Below are 23,258 nucleotides of genomic sequence, written 5' to 3'. Positions count from 1 at the left end.
GACATACCAACACACACACACTGTTAAATTACGTTTCAAGAGTCCAAAACAACGTGAAGTGTTTTCAACTAACATATAGGAACATTATTACATATTATAAGAAGACATTTTTGTCTACTAGAACCTCTGTAAATAAAAGGTGAACAAGGCCTCTGCACATATGCGTAATTGTTTTCAGCATTATAAAGAGCAAGATTTGCTATTTACAAATCATTAACTCCATGGAATATAAAGAAAGATAGTATTTTGATCAATTGATTGTGAAGCATCAAGTCTGCATGATTAAAGGACTGTCAGCAAACATCAATGTGCTGCTGCTTCAGAAAGTAAGAATATATGAAGAAGTTTAACTAGAACTTATAAATATATGTTCTTAATATAAATTCATAATATACATTCTAGACTAAATGATCCTGAGGTCAGATTGGTTGATGAAAGGTTGTTTGTAATCCAGCTAAAAATAAATGGCAATCATGCTCCTGAGAAAACTGTTGGGGAAACATGAAAAATATCTATATTTACTTCTAAACATTTGAGAATTACCATTATATAACCATTACAATTTTTGTTTTATATTTAACATTGCCAAGATTATACTCACCAACGTTCTTACCTCTATCCTACTAGCATCATATCCTATTGAAAGCATCAATTTATAACAGCTGGAACTCAAAGGCCATTGTCAGAATAATAATAATAATCATTATATATATATATATATATATATATATATATATATATATATATATATATATATATATATATATATATATATATATTTGACTAATAAAAACTAACTTTGAGTAGTTTCTTTAGGTGGATACCCAATGTGGCACAAGTAATTAGACTACTGATTGTACTTGTGTTTGAAATAATTTAGATTTTTTTAATGGTTTTGATATTTATAAAGTCTATAACATTTATATAGTCTGTATATATTTTAATATCCAGTATATATATATATAAATATATTCCAATGGTAAATGGCTATTTTAAATTGTAATAATATTTCACAATATTACTGTATTTAAAATTATTTGCTTGGTGCATAAGACTTCTGTCAAAAACCTTTAAAAAAAAATCTAAGGAAATTATTCCAACACTTTTTTTTAATTTGAAAAACATTTTGCTTGACAAAAACACAATGTGATATGTCCAAACACCTTAAATGACCAAAATATCCCCCTAGAGATTAACTTTTCTCCAAAAAAAAAAAAAAAAAAAGCCTGCTTTACTCCATCTGCATAGAAGACACAGTAGCCAGCACTGTGACAGATACAAGCAACTAATGCTGGTAACTGCTCAACCAGACCACCAGGTGGCAGTACTACCCGAAGGTCTGATCTGGGTGGACCAGTAAAAACCTACACATTCTGGATTAGAGCAGTTCAAACCAGCCAGAAAAGGTTCCTAAATGGGACCTCAGACAGTACTACAAATTCAACAGAAAAGCCAAGCATGATTTGATTTCTTCCTCTCGTCTGTTGTAAGGTACGTAAAACAATGACATCCAACATTCAGAAAGAGCAACTCTGATTTAGCTTGAATTGCAATAGTAAGACAAAAGGCACAAATTCAATTAGATCAATTAACAAAAGCAGCCGTCAACATCAAATACTGCAGCTCACATCTTTTTTCTCTCTAAAGCCACTCAATAAAAGGTCCTGTGCCTGTTTTGGTTACTTCGAGATCTCTTAAGTAGGAAAAAAAAAACTTGAGAGTTGTGAGAATACTCAAATACTTCCACCCATGTAGTGTGCACCTAACAGAGCCCTTAGACAAGGAAGTGACATCGTTAAATCGGTCAAAGAGCTCCATCTGATTAGATTCCAACGGCCTGTGCTCCTCACAACCTCTCAGCGGTGTGATTTAATGTAAAGTTTGAGTAAATAACGTAACACTGTTCCACATTAGAGATCTCCATCTTCATCAACCTGTGATCCATGGCCATTACAGAGAAAAGCCTCTTTCTCCGGGGTCACACTGTCCCTGTTTAGACCGCAGGCTGGTTTGTACACACTCAGCTCCTCGTCCATACTGGAATGGGCCAGTGCAGCTTCAGTACTGTGCCAGATTCCATAGCCAAAGTAGATTACGAGTCCTGGAGAGAACAGAGGGATAATGGAACAAATTATTGACCACATACATGCTTTCCTGGTGGCCATTCATAATCGTCAAATGACCGAAAGCCTAAATTTGATCTTTACAAACAGCACAACTAGTGTTTACGAGTGGTCGGACCAGTTTTCAAAGATTTTAGCATACTGGCTCGTGAAGGAGCATGTACTGTACCTATAGACATCCAGATGGCGAATCGTATCCAGGTTCCCCTGTCCAGCTGCATCATCAGGTACACATTGACAAACATGCTAACCACCGGGAGAAATGGAAGCAAAGGAACCTGTTGGAGGATGTGAAAAATTAGTACTGTAATTAAAAATGATTGAAATGCCAGAATTACAGCTTATAAGAATGCCTATGATAAAGAATTAGAAAACCTTTTGGAAATATAGTCTAAAAAACACATGGCAAGCTCTTAGAAATGTCCTCTATGTATTCATGTTAATTCAGTGTAACTTCAGTATTATTATTTTTATATTTCGAGTTTTCATATTCATTTTGGTTTAAGTGTTAGTGATTCTGTTATGTGCTTTTTAGTAATTTTATTACTTCAACTTATACTTATTTCAGTTAGTTGGCAAAACAACATTTTTAGTTTTTCCATCTATTTCTTATATTGTATTTTATTTAAGCTTTAGTTCAGTTACCAAAAACATTTTTAGCAAGGTTTAGTATCAGTAACACTGGATGGTTTCATGTGGTTTTTTTAATTTAATTTTTTACTTTTTTTAAGGCCATATCATGAATTATAAATTCATAAAATTCTTAACGTATTTGGAAGTCATACAACACAACATTAAATGATATGATATTTTAAGAGACCTTGATCTTGACACAGCCATGACATTATGGGTCCTCTCTTTTTCTTTTTTGTTTGTATTTTTGCATGTTGACTTAACCACATTATTTTATTGGTTACATTACATGACATGGCAAGAAGAAGAAAAAAAACATCCAAAAACAATATATTCTTCATTGTAATATCAGGACAGTTGTATCAACCTGAAATATTTGGAAAAAAATATTATAAAAATACACACACACACACACACACACACACACACATATATACATATATATATATATATATATATATATATATGTATATATATATAATATATATATATACACAGAAATTAAAAATATGCTTGTCACAAAAGAGGTCCATTCAAGTAATTGCATGGATGAATAGCATTTTTCATATACTAGATCTGGACAAAAACAAACATTAAGCATCTGACCCGACATAATAACATAAAACATAGTAGTTTTCTCATTGTGTTTAATAGTTAATTATCAACATTCGATTGAATGAAACTAACTCTACCTCTAAAAGAGCTGTTTTTATTGGGTGTGACCACATCCTGGTACTCTGTTAGATGTGCATTTGTATTACGCCTTGAGGTCTAACCTTAAAAGAGAGCTTGGTTTTACTCTCAGGTTGTCTCCAGATGATAAACGTGATGATGACGCACAGGCTGAACAGGACACCGAGAGTGACAATATTCCACACTGCAGTTCCGCCCAGGACAGCCAACAGACTGAAGCTTAGGATCAGCATACCTAGAAGAGACGCCGTTTAGAAACCTCCAAAAAACAACTGAACAAAATCAGAAACAGGATCTGTCTTCATGTGGAATCGCACTGATTCATACCAAGCAGACTTGTGCAGATGTTAACGATGAAGCCTGACATGTTGGAGGGTTCAGTGATGTGGGGGAAGAGCATTGTTCTGAAGCTGAATCGCTCTTCTATCCCAGGAAGAATCCCCATGCTAGGCGTACTTATGGTCTCGCTCATTTCCATTTCTTCCTGTGTGTTTGCTAAGTGATATATCTGAGAAAACTGTTCTGGCTGGTACCTGTAGATTACAACATTGTTTTACGGAAGGGACTGTGAATAGCCTCATTGTAAGTACATTGATATTTAAAATGCATTCATTTTAAATGCATCTGCCAACCTGAGTACTAAAACACAGGCGGCGACCAGGGTGTAGGCCAAAAGAGTTCCTATAGACATCAGATCAACCAAGTCCTTCAGGTCAAACAGGAAAGCCATGATAGCTGCACAGGAAGGAAGAGGATCGGATATTGTCTTCTGTTTTGAGGATAGTTTGATATTTATAATGAGCAATTTAATAAGGTTTCAAAACTATATCTACTATGTAAAGAATATGCATGTTTTTTTTAGGTCAACTTGATATTAATACTTATTTCAAGGTAAAAGAAAATATAACAATTACATAAACATTATTCCCAAGAAATACTCCTAAAAATGCATTTGTGTCTTGTTTGTCAGTAAAAAATTATTTAATATGCGGTCAAGAGTCAATGCTCATGGATTATCAACTGTTACAAAACATTTATCAACATGTTTAAATTCCCATTTGTAATATTAAATAGATACTTGTATAAACGTGAAATTAAAGAAACCGGCACTTTCCACAAATAGGGTATAAAATGATATCACATTACTTTTTTAAACCCTAGAATGCATAAAGAGGGTTTTATAAATATATTAAACAAATATTTTTATTTGATATTTTATTAATTTCTAAAAATTCTTACCTTAAATGTAATTTCCATATTTCCTTGTCATAGAATATTTTTTTTTTATATCACTACCTGAGACTGCATAAAGGGGTTCAAAATTACCCGTATTTATGTTTCTTAACATAGTATATTTTGATATGTTTTTGATAATAATAATAATAACAATAACATTGATTTATGAAATATTCTGTTTATCTGCAAAGAGCATTTTCACATTATTTGTGGGGAGAAATGTGGGGAGTGAAATCTTGATGTTTTTTGGTTAATGCGTTCTAGTGTTAAAAGTTAAGGCAAAAATACAGACAACTATCAGATATTCTATAACAATATGAAATATAAAATGTATTAAAATTAAAATTAAATTCAATATAAACAAATTCTAATATTTGGTCAAATTATATTTAGTTTTAGCTTTCCTTTCAGGCTAAGTGCCTCCTTGGAAAATAATAATGATAATAATAAAAAAAAATATTATCTCCCCGAACTGTCATTAGTACCCTATTCATGGAAAGGGCTAAAATCTTAAGCAATTAAAATCTTTAAATGCATGAAACGGAAACAAAACTATACACAATGTCAATAGTGTCTTTAGTATAGCAAAAGTGACGTCATGGTATCACCTAATGTTTGCACAATAAAACAAATATTTCAAAGCAAAGGAATTCCATTCCAGGAAACTACTGGAATCATTTAAAAAACAAAACAAAAAAAAAACATTAATAATTCCAATTACATGTAACTGCTCCATGTTTGTCTTATAAACAGTGAGTTTCCAACCTCCTCCCTATAGATATGTACAGGCTGGTGTTTCTAACAGCAACAAAAGCAGCCCATTGGAGCCCTGCATTCCCACAATGCCTTCCTCTGCTCTTACCAGCAATGACCCCGGAGGCCAGAGTGGACACGATGGGCGTCTTCTTCTCGCTCACCCGTGCCAGAAACGAGAAGAGCAGACCGTCCCGGGCCATGGCAAAGATTATACGTGGGAGGGGGAACAAGGACCCCAAGAGACTGATCATGGAATGATCAAAAAAGAAAGAAAGAAAGCAGAACAGAAAATAGAAGTAAACACATAAGCCAACTGGGCAGCTGCCAGAGATTGTGTCAAAGGCAGAAAGTGGATAAATCCAGTAAAAAAAAAAAAACTGTTAAATGCCATCGTAGTTTTTGGGGGCTGGCAGCGTCACCTGGCCCATGCCAGCTAGGTTCAGAGTGACGAAAATGTTGTTTTTCCATGCAACATGCTCCAGTGGACGGATGCACGATAACGCAAACTTAACGCGACGTCAGTAGATTAGTAGCATTAAAATTCGTTCTCACCTGCGACAAAGCCTGCTGTTATAGTGGCAGATAAGGGTGTTTTTGTTCTCTCGCTGATCCCAGCCATGAATTTGAAGAGCAGGCCATCGTCAGCCATGGCCCAGATGACACGGGGCATGGGGAACATGGCGCCAAGCAGGCTGCCGCGAGAGATGGAGAAAACAAACCATGCCATGCAAAAGAGAGACACAGACATAGTGCATTCATACACTGCTGTGGTGTTATTATAAGATAGATACATGCCACAAATAGGCCACCCCCACCAATCAGAAGAGAGATTAGACCACCAACACAAAGATAACATATTTGCAAGAGCATAAGCATCAATCTCTTGGCATTCAAGAGTGAATTTTGAATGATGATTTTAATGGTGAAGCATGTAATTTCTGAAGCACTAGTGGTAAACAAGTGGCATTGCAAAAATAATGATTGTTTCCATATGCGTCTACCACCCCTTCCGCCTTAGATGAAAACTCAAACAAACAGTGCAATGTTTTGAAAGCGCCACATAGCCACAGCGTTTGCTCTTCTGGGAAATCAGCCTACAAATACACACTTCTAATTTGACTGGCTGGTGTTTCACAACTTCTAGGATTCAGCCATTTTTTTTACCAGTCCGCTCAGTGTTAAGGCCTGTTCACAACAAGAATGATAACTATAAATATAACGATTACGATAACTATATTAGTGTCCACACCAACAGACAATATTTCCTCTGTACAGATGAAAACGTTATGGAAACGATTCGCGTTCACACGGATCCGCGGAAACGACTAAAAACACTGTATTATGCATGCTCATAAGCATTCAGATGCTTACCCTTTCTGTCTATAGGGTAAGCATGCCTATAGGGTAAACACATAATACACGCCGTCAACGTTTTTACAGATTCACGTTATTTGGGTGTAACTGTTTATAACGTATCGCTTTCAAAACCTATTTAAAAAAAATTTGCACTTTGAAACCTACTTCAAAGTTTGCGTTCTCAGGCCAACAAAACACCATTGTCGTGTAAATGAACAGCCAGAAACCATTAAAAGTTGTTTGTTTTCAGTTGAAAACGGTGTCGTGTAAGCGGCCCCTAAGTTAATAACTAATGATTTTTACAACGGAAATGAATCAATCAAAGACTTACTTAAGCTAGACAATGACTTTCTTTGTTCCATTCATTTCCTATTATTACTGTAAAGCTGCTTTGAAACAATCTGTATTGTAAAACTATATAAATCCTTGACTTGACAATAACATTCTCTTTATATTATTTTCGTCTGTGCTTTAAATCCTCAAGCTCTTTAAAGTTGAGTGAATATCAATATTTTTATCATTCATCAACTGGGAAAAAAATATGAAAGTGATTCCAACGATATTGTTCCTCTGTGTCTTTATTTTTTATAGATGTGGTGTGGACTATATATAATGATGACAAAGATGACAACAATTTGTATTCTCCTCAACTAAAATGTTACTTTTAAAATGTTACTAAAACGAAATGCCCAAAATGAGGAAATATTGACAAAGACAAGTTATTAGCAGCATTTAGTAGCAAAAAAAAAAACCGGATACCAATAAGCAGAACTATATATTCAGCTTTTTCAACTATGTCTGTGAAAGTTCTTTAATTTTTTGTTTATTATAGTATCATGTAGATAAACGGTTTCATCAGATAAATCCACAAGTAAAACCTAATCATACACATTGGTCAAACAATATGACCCTGTCTAAGTCCTTAAGTAGGTATTTGAACATAAAATTACACACTTCACTTTTGAATGGATTCCAAAATAGTATTTTAATATTGAAAATATTGCAATAACTGGAAACCAAAGAGAAAAATGCCAATAATTCTACTTCAACTGAGGTTTTCATTAGTGTCATAAGTTTCATAAGTTAGGTGGATTGTTAGAAGGATGAGAGGTTTAGGACTTCGATAGATCATGCAGAACACATTTTCCCTTTATAGATTACACACAATTCATGCTTCATAGTACAAACAACATGGTGCATATGCATGTAGGCCATAACTATGAGACTAATTGTTGCCTGACTTTTATGGACAGAAAAAATGTAGCATGAAGGCTTAATCCCACTCATGGCCTGGACTGAGAGTGTTGCATAACTGAGAAACAGGATTCATAACTCAGCACACCAAATTTCCTTTCGTATTTTTAGCAAGGGGCTCATATGAGCTGCCTCAGATAAATATATGCACACACCATCACGCAATTTATTCCCGGACTGCACTCTCTCAACCTCCCTTGGGTTGTCAGAGTTCACTTAGTAGCATTTTATGATTGGATTGGTCAACTTCCTTAAGGTTGTACTATCAAAATGACGGAGGTCTTTTAAACAGCAACCAGGCTTGAGGGTAATTACATCCATTCATTTCAGGGAACATGGGTAATTATTCATTTCAAGAATTTTTTTAGTGCTCTACCATGCAGGGGCTGGTTTACTCTAAACTGGGCCATAGTGTTTTAAAACGACTTGTAGGATCAGTGCTTACCTGGTGGACAGGGCGCAGAGGGAGCCTACCGCCACAGCGTACGTGGCTCCTTCCCAGCCAACGTACTTAAAGGCTGCAGGAAGAGGGCTGTTTTTATCCAGCATGTAATATGGCATCATCATGGTGAGGGCAGCCGATACACCAAAGTATGCCACAAAGCAGATGAGGAGGGAGGAGACGATCCCGATGGGAATGGCTCTCTGGGGGTTCTTCACTTCTTCACCTGTGATATGGAACAGGATATTGTGAGAGACAGTAATGAGTTATGGAAAATTGCATGTTGCAGGCTGGACTCGAACCTGCATCATCCATATGTCACCAATGCCCAATATGTCAGTAGCTAATTGCTCTATCACAGTACCAATAACATAGTCAGATAACCAATAACATAAACAGACCTATGCCCAGACTATCAAATAACAAGAGTTCTTAGACGGTTTGTTTTTCTCAAGAGAACATTAATGTAACAAGACACCAGTTTATTTTCAGCTCTTTACATTATTGATATGTGGGGATTTCATTTTGTTCCATCCTATCTCATGACATGACAGAATGACTGATCGTTATTGTGTGAAATAGAAAACGAATTGACAGATGTTTGTGTGGCTCTACAAATACTATGGAAGTTTCCAAGTAAGAGTAAAAAAAAATGAAATAAAAAGGGTAATTGTGAGATAATTAAAATAAGAATTATTGTATCTCCTTTAAAATTAGAAAGGAAGTCACATCACTGTCAGATATTATGCTTCAATGATGTTGTAACAAGAAATATAATCACAATAACCTTTTTATTATGAAACAGGTTTACATAAAATACACTATGAGAATGTGCACAAAATCCACCATTTTTATTTTAATTTTATTTTAATCTCTCTCATGAAATAGACGCTCAGCGCCTTGCCACGCTGCTGCCGTTTTAAAAATGTGGCGCTCCCATTGAAAACAATCGGAAAAATTATAATTATATTATATTATATTATAAATTATATTAGAAGGATTTCTGAAGGATCATGTGACACTGAAGAATAAATTAAATGTTAAAATATATTAAAATAGAAAATAGTTATTTTAAACTGTAATATTTCACAATATAACTGCTTTTACTGTATTTTTTATCAAATAAATGCAGCCTTAATGAGAATAAGAGACTTATCAAAAACAAAAAAAATCTTACCAACCCCACATTTTTGAACAGTAGTGAACATCAGACTTACATTAATTCAACTACATTTAATTGCGCCATTAAGAAGCCTCGTAGTTAGAGAATGCCTCGGCTGCTGCAGTGAGTAGTGTGAGCATGTTCGCTTTTAGCAAAAGTTCCTATAGCTTGACCTTGCGCAGGGCACTACATAAAACAGAGGAGCAGTATGTTCATGCCAGCAGTGGCAGAGAGAGCACAGGCACATGGGTAAATTAGCATTCCTGACCAGCGTGTAGATGAGGAGGGGTTACTGAATGTGAACCACAGCTACAGGGAGGAAAACATGTCCAGACAAACCCTGAAACACTCTAGCCAATGGAAAGCAAGGGAATGTGGGGGAGTGAGCCGCCATAAAAGAGGGGGGCCAGAGGCAAACCATAAGCAGAAATCCACTGAGAATATCCATGCAAGACGATTATAAACATAAAGGAAACTCTAAATAACCTTGACCAAAGCAACAGGGACGCAAGCCAAATATGTAGGTAAAATAATAGCCTCACTGTTGTACAAATGCAGCACTTTATATGTAGAAAACATGGTTATTGCGCAATTTAACCTCACTTGTGGACATGCATAATATATTTGACCTTTTCAAGTGAATTTCAGGAGAAAACGGGTGCCTTCTAAAGATTAGACATGAGATTTGAGAGCACTGGAGTTCAGAGTGAACATTAGGTACCTGTGGTGGCAATGCAGTCGAACCCAACGAAGGCGTAAAAGCAGGTAGCCGCCCCTGATAAGACCCCTGTGAAGCCAAAAGGCATGAACCCACCTTCACCCAGAATCTCTCTCGAAGGCAGGGGCTGTGTGGAACTGGTCAGAGAGAGTAATGTTGACATTTTTAACATGACATTTGAATTTGAATAAAATATTCTAATAAAACATTTCTTATTATTATCAGCCACATTTATATGCAAATTTTGGGATATCGCATTTAAAAGAAACGCTGGATGGATACGCCAAGATGCCATAAACTCTAAAAATGCCCATAAGAAACTTATGTGCTCAATTGAGTCACATTTACCGAATAAATTTCTCGATGCGCATCAAAAAAGTCATGTGACTTTGCACAATAGGATGGCATAACTGGACTTGTTAGGACCAGCAGACTTGTTAGTGGCTTCTCCTACTGCAGCAACTTCCATTTTTCTTTGTGATATTTGGCGCCAGTTTATCATGAAGTTCCGTACTGCCATATTCCAGTTTTGCGCATACAATAAATTAGCAATTTTGGATGGAAACATTGAAAACAGCAGTGCTGCTTAATATTTGGGAGAAAACATGATACATTTTTTCAGGATTGTTTGATGAATAGATGAATAGAAAGTTCAAAAGAAAAGTCTTTATTTAAAATAGAAATCTATGAACATTCACTTTTGACCAATTTAATGTGTCCTTGCTGAATAAAAGTATTCAATTATTTAAAAATAAAATCGTACTGAGTCCAAACTTTTGAGTGGTAGTGTACATCTACATAGGTCAAGCATTATTATTATTATCATCATCATCATCATCATCATCATCTCGTTTTCTTGAGATAATGTTGATATAACTTGGTATTTGACAACATTACAAATCACAAAATAATAAACAGAGAGCTTCCCTTTAAGTTATTTCTTTTTTAAATAAAAACATATTCCAAGAACGTTTTCCAAAAGTCATAAAAACACGACTCACTTAAGGGTGAAACTGGTACCGTTGAGAATCTCATCAGGGTCCAGGTGCCAGTTCTTCAGCGTACCTTTGACCAGCCCGGATATGACCATGAACAGCAGCACCAGAATGTTGATGCAGGTGAACACTTTATTGACCATGGCTGACTCCTTCACCCCGAAGGCCAGCAGGCCTACAGCAAACAAAACGTAGTTCAAAACACTACGGAGCAAAGTCAACACAAAGGGACGCTAAATATATACATTGAAAAAGCTTTCATTTTCAGAATGAATGAGTGTTTCACAATCACTGTTTTACTTTTAAATGTAATATTTCAATATTTCAAATGTGTATTTCACATGTTTCGCAGTAGAAGACACACAACATGGAAATTACATAGCATATATATATATACTATATAAAATCATTATTTATAGCATTTTATGGCCCTCTGGAATACACAATTCGTTCAGCCATGGAACCCTATGTAATTGGCGCTCTAGTCATGTTTTACCTGTTAAAGTGAGGATGATGAATACAGAAAATATATCTGGGTACTCCGCCAGAATGCCCGGAGCGTTCATGGACATGTACTGACGACAGAATTGCTCAATATGTTTTCCAATCAGCTCATCAAATGTGGCACTCCAAGCCCGGGCAACGCTTGAGGTTCCTGAGAACGTTTTACAGATTATAACATAAGACATAAAGAAATAAAAACATAAGGAAATGTAAAAACCTTCACAATACCTCAGTTTACAGACTCACATATACCAATTTGTGCCATCTCAGTTTTAGTTTAGAGGTTTCACAGAAATAATGACAACATAAAAAAAAAAAACATATAGTAGGCCTATAGGAAAATACATGTAGTTGTTAGTGTGTCATCTCACCTATAACATATGAAAGTATAAGGTTCCAACCAGTTATAAAGGCCCATAGTTCTCCTACAGTCACGTAGCTGTACAGGTACGCTGAGCCCGTTTTCGGCACTCTCGCCCCAAACTCTGCATAACAGAGGCCCGCGAGCACTGAGGCCATGGCCGCGATGAGGAACGACAACACGATGGCCGGCCCGGAGTTTTCCCTCGCCACAGCTCCGGCGAGGACATACACCCCAGCTCCCAAAGTGCTTCCCACACCAAGAGCCACCAGGTCAAAGGTGTTCAGGCATCGGGAGAGACGCGATTCCTCCGAGTTGCAATTGACAACCTTCACCCTCAGCAGCTGTTTCCCGAAACGCAAAAGCTTTTTCAAAACCATTACTGATTCGATCTGATGCCAGCCTCTTTTTGTTCTTCGTTTTATTGCTGTTTCACTCCCTCAATGTTTAGAATGTTGTTCAGAAGTGTTGTTTATCTGTGGGAAGAAAACACAAAGTAATGAACTTGAGAAACTGGCAGTGGCAGTCTATATATTGAAGATGATGTCAAATGATTAGGGATGCAAAATATATCAGTGCGGCTATATCAGTATTTGCTGCAATAAATGTCAAATTTTTAGGATATTGGAACCATTCCTTTTAAAATAAATCAATAAATTATAGCCAAATAATGATTATGTTGTTGGACAAAAGCTAAATAAAACCATTAAATGTGAAAAAAAATGATTTTTTTTTATTGATATCCCCCCCAAACAAAAGAGAGCAGCATGAACATTCTTCAAAATATCTTCTTTTTGTTGCTAAAAGTCTCATGGATTTAGAAAGAGTAAATTATGACTTCAGTACATCAAATGACTGGGTAACAATGTTACGATATGAAAGTACAAAGTACTGTAATAATATCCAATAATTTTGTCTGATAAAGTTTATATATTTTGTCCAAGAAAGATTTAAAATTTGTGCTTTTGCATTTCCACACAAAATACATTTCCAGAGATGAACCTAAATGCTTCAGCAATCATATAGCCTAGCGGTTAATTGTTACACCTTCCCAGTTTGACCAAAGTAACTAGGCATTTTCCAGATATTTTCCACCAGAGATAAGAGCAAACATTAGGTCCTTTTCCTAAGCTCCAGGACACAAACCAGCACATTTGTGGGGAGGATAGCAGCTGTCAAGATTTTTAAGGGCCTAGAAACGTGCAGAGCACTGACACATATTCACTTAAACTTGTAGCCAAACACTAGCCAAAAAAAAACAGTGTGTTTTTGATAATACTGCAAGAGAACTCTACGCTGTATTGTGAACCGCAACCAAACCTCTGATGAAAAGCACAATGGCCAAGAGTCAAAATGTACTGTACTGTGCGTACAAATAGGCAGCAGCTCTCCAGTCAATAAGTTCATACAGCTGCACTGTCTTCAGTCTAAGTACTGAACATTTTTCCCAAGTGTTGAGTAACAGAGAGAGAAATCCATAAAATGTGACTAGTGGCAGAGCTGGAGAGGCCCACCGGGGGATAATCTATCATATTCACACGAACTGACATGTTACGCAACCGAGAGCGGATCTTAATGGCAAAAATACATGCAATTGCAAAAGAACAACTGGGATCTGTGTTCACAAGCACTGTGAGGCCAGCCTGTTCTGAGAAGTTAATTTCATGCAAATGAATCTCTCTATGTGAAGCTACCATCACACTACAGATGTACGTACAGCAGTAAATTTGGTATTTTTCTCACACAATAAAGGAAAAATTCCTTTCAGGAGTAACTAACTAAAAGTTGTCACGCTACTACATTTTACAAAAGTATGGCAGTAGCTCAGCTGATGTAAAAATAGTGCAGCTTTTTTTAGCCAACTTTTTCCCCAAGCTAATTTTGCACATGTATATAATTATAGTACAATAAAGCACTGTTTTTTGAGACATGTTATTGCAATAATCCAATAAAGATTAATAACTCTTCACTTATGCCTAGCATTGGGAAGCACACTTCAAAAAGTGCTCTGCTTAAGGTCTATGGTTTGAATCTAGTCGTAGCTGGCCAACCAGTTGGTCCCTCAGTCTGACCCCAATGTCCCTAAACCAGTAAAATAGACCCGTCACCTGCATGACCAAGCTAGGAGATACAACTAGAAATCCAGTTTAGGCTGGTTTAAGCTATTTTTAGCAGGGTAGTTGAGATCCTCATTGTTCTTGTCCTATATATATTGATTACTCTGAGAACAATTCAATTTAATTTAGATTTTGTTAGAAACACATAGCATAGTTAACCACTTTTCTTTAAATAGTAGCTTGATTACAGTTGAACTACTTCAAACTATGAGTAACTTGAGAGGCTTTGGTTTGAAATGAAGTATGAGTCTATAAATTAAGCTACTGTGAATCATGACCCAGTTATCTTTCTTTGTAGCTCCCATCTAAACAGCAAAGGGAACATAAGGAGTCACTTCCTGTCACACAAGCCACTCTTAAATGGAAAGTTCCACAGACGTAGAGGTTGCGACCTTTTCTTTCTCTGCTTCAGGGGCTATCGGATGTCTTGGATGTCATTAACATGGATCACACAACATGGAAGCAGGTTAGCAGTCACTCGAGCAGTACTGCACCTTTAACTGTTGTCATCTAAACCACGCAAGCGTGGCATGAGGGCCTGACTGGAACAAACCTGTTGCTGAAACAGTGCAAACACAAGCTATAGCTAAACGGTTTCAGGAGAAACCAGTGTTGTATCCAAGAATTTATGTTTTTATATACAAGTTTTCTCACCTAACAACATTTTGCACTCATCTAATATATTTTTGACAAAAACCATTTCCTATGGTTTCTATCCAGACGTGAATCAAAGTAATCCAAGCTCAAGCTGTTTCTGAGTTGGAGTTCTGTCCTGTTGGACCTCATTCAGATGTCCCAACATTCACTGAGTGAGCTGGTCTAAACTGCTCTAATAGTGTGACATCAGACATGTTGAGATATATGTCTCTATGCCATGCTGTAGGAATGCAGAAAGACCACAAATGCTATGAAGGCAATTTGGACGAGATTTATTGCATACTTCAATTATCATTATGAACCTGAGGTTTTACTCACAAACTTTGTTTTTTTTTAGAGAGCACATGAAGAGCTCTGCTTAAATCTATTAGGTTTTGTCCTTAAGAAAGACCCTACTAATCTCACAATGTCTCCTCAAGATGTCTCAACGTGTTGAGTTTGCCAAGACCCTACAGTCTGCAATCAAAAGTAATGCTAAGTTCATTCCAAGAACATTTTGAGATGCTCAGAACAGTTGACAGCATTTCCACTATCGAGTTGAGTCGTCCTTTGCATTTTATCATGTTTAAATGGACAAATATACACAAAATTAAGTCCTCAATGTTAATCAAACAACAAAAGAAAAAGAGAAAATCACTCATTGCTCTTGACTTAACATCTTTCATAGTTTAATAAGAATCAATATTTAATTCATACATTGAAGACTATGCAGTGTTATTTTACATTTGATTACTTTATGTAATTTTTGTACTTAAACTTTACTGTCGGACCAACCTGAAAATCAAAGCAGTTCATTTCATTTGTCTCTTTAAATTGTACTTATTTGTGCTGCTCGTAATTTATGTATTTGTTCTTGTTTTATTACTGACTGCTTACTTGTGTTTATTAATGTTTGAACTTTATATTAGTTAGCTTAGTAGTTTATGTTGTGAAATTGGAATCAAGAATTGAGAAATTTCATTGGTCTCAAAAATGTTATTGTTGTATAAATCTTATTTCTTATAATACAATGTTGATAAGGGTCAAAAGCTACAGAGCCACACATCTGTATGTGTGTGTGTGTATGTGTGTGTGTGTGTGTATGTGTGTATGTGTGTGTGTGTGTGTGTGTGTGTGTGTGGGGGGGGGGGGGGGATCAATTATATTATACTAATTTGTTAACTGTTTTAGATAAATCATGGCCACATGTACTACTTTGTTCACTCGTTTTAATATAGTTAAATCATTGCCAAAATGAAGGAACGTATAAATAAATCATGGGAGCGAATTAGAACAGTATGGCTATGATTTACCTAAAACAATTGAATTTGTTTTCTCATGTCATGTGCAGGCTCTGTAAAAAATAATGAAAACAATATGGGTTGTTTTCTGGGAATCTAAACAACAGTAAAAAAAATCTTTAGCAATGAACCTTGGTATGCCATCAACGTTGATTTCATAGCTTTACACACTTAAAGGTACAATATGCAATAATTTTTGCCGCTAGAGGGCGCTACATTCCAAACAACAACAACGGCGTAGCTTGATGACGATGTGAAGGAGCGTGGAATGATGGGAACTGTCGTTTTAAACTCCACCGTGGATGTAAATCAGTCAGACGGGAATCGAAAAATCATGTTCATGGATGAGGCTAAGTTCTGTTTTTATAAATGTTGCGTTTAATGACATGCTTTTAGTGGCGAGGCTGGCGTGGTTCAGCGCGGTCTGTGATGGGAGAGAAAAGAGACGAGCAAGTAGGTCAAGTGCAAATGCACCTGTGTCTTATTGCAGTGATCGGCGTGGAGAGACCGCTTATAAGCCGCGCTGGAACGAGAGAGAGACTGGAGAGAAAATTGGACGCAGAGGAAGAAAACCGGTGGATCCGAGCTCTCATTTTTGAACTGTTTTGTGCCGTCGCGGTTGCCACAGTGAATGCGCGTTGTGCGCGGCTTTTGTTTGTTTTGCTTTATTTTAATAAAGTACGAGTCCCAGTCACGACGACCCGTCTTCTTCCTTCCTGACTCTTAAACCTCATCACACTTTTATTTCATTAAAATGAATTAACCGCAAGAAAAGTAAGGTTTAATACTTCATAGATGTTACTGTATTTGTTGAATTCATTGTTGTGATAACGCTGCGCAGTTTTACATGTTCTAAACAATTGTTGTAAAAGTACATTCGAACATGCCCACATCATTTGCCAAAATACTGATTAATCTTTATGTATAACACATGCTATGTTTATTTACATGGCCATAAACACCAGACGTGATAAACAATGTCAATAAACTAAACACAAATCTAAAGCAATAATACTTTCCTTACATAAACATAACTATTACCGAATGCTACATTTGGAAAATATAAAATTAAGCATGCTTTGTCGACAGAACCAGCTGCAATCGGTAAAGAATAATTGTGTCCCATAACGACTGCAAGAAACAAGCTAAAGTTTGTAGCTTGATAGACGCTACAACTACAACTTCCGCATTTGTCCAGGACTCCACGCAGTACGAGCGGAAACCGAGGGTGACGCGGATATGACGCAATTGACTGGCGACTCCCAGCTCCCCCCTGCTCTAACGCCCCGTTTCCTTGGTTAAAATCGCAATTTTCTCACGATTTAAAAATAGTTGGAAACATTTGGGATATTGTAAGTAATCAACTTAACAAAATATATAACACTGGCCTTGAGATTTTGGGATATTTTAATGCAAAATTCTTACATATTGTACCTTTAACTGTATGTGAAAACGTCTTAATTATTTCTATTTTTAATCCTCCCAGGCATTTTAAGGAGAAATATCTGAGGCAAAATTTAAATAAAACACAACCAAGATCTCCATTAGCATAGCATTTGAGTAAATCTTCTTCTTGAATGGCATCATACACTTTGCAGCACTCTGTCCGCAGGAAACTGTATGGAAAAAAAAAATCACATCTACATAAATCCTCATAGCTTCATCTGACAGCAGGGTTGTGTTAGGTTAATAGTGCCATCATTTGACATTCTGGCTCAGTCAGGACGAGTGAGGTGACCATGGACACACACGTAGTTTAGAATCTGGCTAAATTAAGCAGGTGGGTAGAGCAGGGGTGTGTTGCCTGGGAACCAATCAGTGGGCGACTTTATGTTATGGTGTTTTAGCCTTGGAATGCCTTTTTATTTCACTTTTAATCACAACATTTCTTCAATAAAATCCCATCAGCATGTGAACTAGACATACTGATCCTACGCTAGCATCAATATGGGCTTGAGTACTGACGTCACAGACGTTTGGTGTATGATAACAACCACAACACAAGCCCCTTCTAGAAACAGCAAGGCTTCAGATAGGAAATAGGGTCAAGGACACAGTGTCTACCCAGAAAGAGAATGAACATGTTTTGTTGACGTGTTTTTGTGAAGGTCTGTCCAACCATATGAGCATGTTTAGAGTGGGCGCAATGTACCTGGCACCGTCCGACTACCATTAGCTCAGAAACTTGTGACTGCTATTTTGCTTTGGAATGTATGTGACCAACATTATTCAGTTTTAGTCTTTGGCAGGAATGTCTAAACTCATTTAGGATGTGCTCGCAGCCAACCGACGGAAAGAAAAAACTCCCTCTGTCTGACCCATCTACTCCTATTTTATAAAACAGTCAACAAGAAAACGAAAACAAATTCGGTTATGAATAAATCCTCAAGCATGTCAAGGTATCAAAATACTCTTTCACTCAAATAACTCAATATTATAAGAAAACATGCTTTTTCTATTTTTTTCTTCAGGACCTTCTATAGTACATCTTAAAGTCTTGGGCCTAGTTGTTTATAATGGCAACATGAAGTTCAACTCAATGGCTTTAAACAATAAAATCTGTGTCTCGTCCTCCAGATAAAGACCAATGACTCTAAAAAGGACGACAGACGTGAAACAGGAGGGCAGCCAAGGTGGACAGAGTCTCAGCTGTCTGTCATTGGGAGCAAAGCCAGTTCTCTACCTGTGACACTGTCTACTAACCTTCCCATTAACACGAAGCACGTTCTATGTAGACAGACCATAGTTACACTAACGAGACATGCAAAAGACTATAAATTAAAGGTTGAAGAGGACAGGCACCCAGATTAGATTTAAAGTTCACCCTAAAATGAAAATTCTGTCATACTGTTTTTTTCCCCCCATTCTGTGGTAGTCAATGGGGTTCAGGGTTACCGCTATTCTTCAAAATATCTTCTTTTGTGCTCAGTAGAAGAAAGAAATTTGGTCACACTTTAGATTAGGGTCCAATTCTCACTATTAACCATAACTATTAACTATGACTCAAACTCATAATTACTGCTTACTAATAGTTAGTAAGGTAGTTGTTAAGTTTAGGTGTTGATTAGGATTGAGGGATGTAGAATATTGTCATTCAGAATAAGGCATTAATATATGCTTTACAAGTACTAATAAAAAGCCAGTATCCTAGTAAAATACATGCTAATAAGCAACTAGTTAAAAGCGAGAAATGGACCCTAAACTACAGTGTTACCAGAAATGTATACAGGTTTAGAACAACTTAAGGATGAAAAAATAATGACAGAATTTTCATTTTTGAAAATCCCTTTAATGCAAGCAAGTAAATAAGTAATTGCAATTCACTTTTGCAAAAAAAAACAAAACAAAAAAAAAAACATAAAAACTATCTAGTGTAAATAAATGTATGAATAAATAATAGCCTAAATAAATCTAACTTTTGCCCTAATAATCATTGCACATTACTGGTCTAGATTTTGGCTTGATTTTTTATATCAAATAGTATACAATTGGTCTCAAAATCTTGTTATTCTACAAATTTCTTATCCTGCGACGTTTAGTTTTAGTCTCACAACATGAACTGGGGGGGAAAACTGATTACATTAACAATGACTCAATTTAACACTGACAAAATCAAAATTCTTTATGTATATAAACTATATACATGCACACATATAAAAGAGTAAAATATATACATTTATTTATATGGCTAAGTTAATCAAACATTAATATCAAATACCTATATACAAATTAAATATTTAAGCCAGGCTGTTTTTGTAAATAAGAATTTGTTCTCAAGTGACTTGCCCGATAAAATAAAAGTGAAATGAAAATATGTTATAAACATGTAATTTTCAAACAAAGTTTTACTGATGAGTAATGACTGATCAAAAATTAGATGCAAATACTGATTATGAATAAATGTCTGTCTGTGGCCTCAAAATGAGAGGCTGTTCGCTGATCCATGTTTATACGTGAATAAAAGCCTAAATCAAATCTGCTCATCATACTGTACATTAAAACGATAGTGTCTCTTCAGAAAACTTGGACTAAACCGCTCGATTCATATGGATTCGTTTTACAATCTCTTTATGAACTTTTTGAAGCGTCAAAATGTTCATTGCATAGCTGCCAATGCAGAGACAGAAAGCTCTCAGATTTCATCTAAAAGATCTTAATTTGTGCTCCAAAGATGAACGAAAGTCTTACGGGTTTGGAATGGCATTAGCATGAGGAAATGAAAAGAATTTTCATTTTTGAGTGAACTAACCCTTTAATGTGTGCTAACATCTGTTGGAACAAGTTTAAATAATTTAAGAAATAAGGAATATTACCTTTTCCTTAGCATTAATAACCCCATCTAAAGAACTTTTTGCAGTTTTTGCAATGTTTATAGAAAAAACTAAACATGAATTTAACTGCAATGTTATTTATTGTGCTTGTGGCTTCAGATCTTGCAACTGCGACTTCATTTCTCAGTCATGATATAATTTGAAAAATTTAGATATTGCAGCAAAAGTGGAATTAGAATCTGTGAACCTTTTACCAAGATATACTAGTCTAAAATCAATATTAACATAAATGTTGACAATCTAATGGTTAGTTTAGAACCATTGTCTATTGCTTCAAATTGATCTAGCTACTCACATATGATGACAGACACCCTAATTGGCTGATTGTGAGCTAACCACTCATTCATTTTGAATGACATGCCTTGGACTGAACCTGCAACCTTTATGACAGCAGCCCAGGGTCTAAACCACTAGGCCACCACTTCAAGATGAGTCGAGGCTTGTTTTTAGCACGTTATATGTGGGATGTCAGGTAACACGTTATATGTTGGGGGCATAGATAAATACACGTGACCAAATTACGAGAAATGCACAAACCAATTAGTTTACATAACACAGAAAACCTGCAGGATGAGCCATGAGGTCGCGAGTCACAGATATAAATGAGCAAAACACTTCTACTTCCTACTAGCTAGCTAGCTCATGCTATCTGATTACTTTGGGTTTGAGAGGATAAATAAAGAAAGAATTTTAGTTCTTGTGGTGATCTTCACATTGCACCATCACAATAAAAACCTTTCAAGGGATGTAATAATATTATAAGGGCCAACAACATCTAGTTTGGGAATAATTCAGACACGCACCCACACATAAATATTTAGTGTAGTATCTATGGTATCAAATCAAGCAAATAAAGAACATACCACAAACGGTCAAAGATCATCAGAGCTGTTTTCTATGCTCTCGACTGTGATCTATGTAATATGGAAACATTCAACAGGTTAATCTAAAAACCACTAAACATTTGACAGTGAATAATGTCTCTGTCCTACAATCAGCCAGCGAGGACTTACTGAAACAATCAGGAGCATTAAAAGAGCTCTTTGTTGCAGAAACCATCTGGTCTGAGGAAGAAACATTTCACATTCAGTGACTCAGCTGTAGTAAATAAAGACCCTCTACTGGCACCACTGGACAGACAACTTCACGTGGTAAAGCACTTGCATTGTTTACATATAAATACAGCTCATGGTGTGTGTTAGTCAGTGTTGATGGTGTGATGTTTTCCATTATAGCAATGAAAAAACATTGTTTATTAACATTTATAATAAAATTCATTATTTAACCATTAAATTAAAAAAGATATATATTTGCTGCACAAAAAGTGTTTAACCCAGTATAAGAGTGTTTTAATCTTCACCAACTGAACAAAATATGCAAAATGATTCTAATATAAATTAGATAATGACTGTCTGTTTAAATTTTTTCGCTCGTTTTGCCAGTAATATCTTTAGACTAGCTACTGCATCTCTTATGACATGAGGTGACATGCCGCTCTTTTAGATCAGTTTACTCTTACTAGAAGAAGAGACTCCGGTATCGCTTATAAATAGAAAAGATTTACCTACAGAAAATGTTCCTGCATTTTATTATTTAAAACAAGTAGACTTACGGGAAGTATAACCAAATTTATGTCATTATTTTATTGTATTCTATTTTTATTAATAATATTTATTAGTCTTATTTTATTTTATTTGACCATTTCATTATTTTATTTCCATATAATAACCTATGCGTATCCTCCATAACGAAAACTTTTCTATTTTATGTTTTTTGGCATATGACGACATATCCTACAGATGATCTGTCTGTTGTTACTTATAATTAGCAAACGAACTGTGCAACGACAAAATGGTTTTAATGCAAGCCTGCGTCTCACAGTAAACCACAGGCTTTAGGAGCGGCAACTTTCCATAAACCTACAATCCTTTTTAATGTCCGCAGCTCCCCTCTTTCCTCCGGCAGGAAAGACCACATTAGAAGACGGGACACGGGAGACCCCGTGCGCCCCGTCCCACGTTTTGCTGCCCTGCGTGATAACGGAGCGCTGCATGAAGTAATTAAACCACCATGTGCTGCCGCGGACCTCCAGTTGATTCACTTTTCACTTTAATAATAACTAAAACAAGAGCGTAATGACCAAATAAACTTCCATAACTGATGGAAGTTTTAATAAAAACGCCTGCAAGGAAACTGTTAGCTGAAACAGATGTTGGGTCTTACCGTGCAGCTGGTCTCAGCGCAGATCAGACTGGATCCAGGGATAGCAGCTACTTGTGTTGCAGGAAAACGTCCCTCAGATTGTGTCCTCCACCTCCAGCTGAGGCTTCTGTCTGTGGTTATGTGGGCTGAGTCTCCTGACAGGTGGTGTGAGTGTGTGTGCGTGTGTGGGGTCATTTGTGATATGTAAGGGACATGGATCGGGTTTCACTGAGGGTTTGTGTAAATGCTCCTCCCGACTTTTACTATTCGCTGGAGAGAAACTGCAATTTTTACAAGGCATTTGAAATAGAACAGAGAAGGACATTCTAGGTCTAATTATTTTGGAAAATAAATTTTCACTTTGCAAATATTTGCATTAATTTACATGTAGCTAATTTGATTTATTACATGAATCACATAAATGCACTTAAATATTTG

General features: G+C 36.2%; 2 protein-coding genes across 3 annotated transcripts in view; one reads left to right on the top strand and one right to left on the bottom strand.

Annotated features, from left to right (window-relative positions):
* hephl1b (hephaestin-like 1b) overlaps positions 1-23,258 on the top strand; it is a 210,909-nt gene that overhangs the window by 149,237 nt on the left and 38,414 nt on the right. The window lies entirely within an intron of this gene.
* slc7a1a (solute carrier family 7 member 1a) lies at positions 1,221-23,031 on the bottom strand. 2 transcript variants are annotated; one of them, XM_082157492.1, is made up of 12 exons: positions 22,842-23,031; positions 12,244-12,709; positions 11,865-12,023; positions 11,375-11,543; positions 10,377-10,510; positions 8,497-8,719; positions 5,994-6,133; positions 4,082-4,184; positions 3,777-3,982; positions 3,533-3,684; positions 2,293-2,401; positions 1,221-2,101 (listed from the first exon to the last, which is right to left on the bottom strand). In XM_082157492.1, exons 2-12 carry the CDS (start codon positions 12,611-12,613, stop codon positions 1,911-1,913), a joined length of 1,956 nt encoding a protein of 651 aa, XP_082013618.1. In that variant the 5' UTR covers positions 12,614-12,709; positions 22,842-23,031; the 3' UTR covers positions 1,221-1,910. The 2 variants fall into 2 exon arrangements, with proteins under 2 accessions (XP_082013618.1, XP_082013619.1); XM_082157493.1 differs by lacking the exon at positions 5,994-6,133 and adding an exon at positions 5,548-5,684.

The sequence above is a fragment of the Leuciscus leuciscus genome, assembly GCF_965113295.1.
Source record: "Leuciscus leuciscus genome assembly, chromosome: 24".
In the NCBI taxonomy this organism is placed as follows: domain Eukaryota; kingdom Metazoa; phylum Chordata; class Actinopteri; order Cypriniformes; family Leuciscidae; genus Leuciscus; species Leuciscus leuciscus.
Note: the sequence above shows the minus strand (reverse complement) of the source record. Positions and strands in the feature narration are given on the sequence as shown.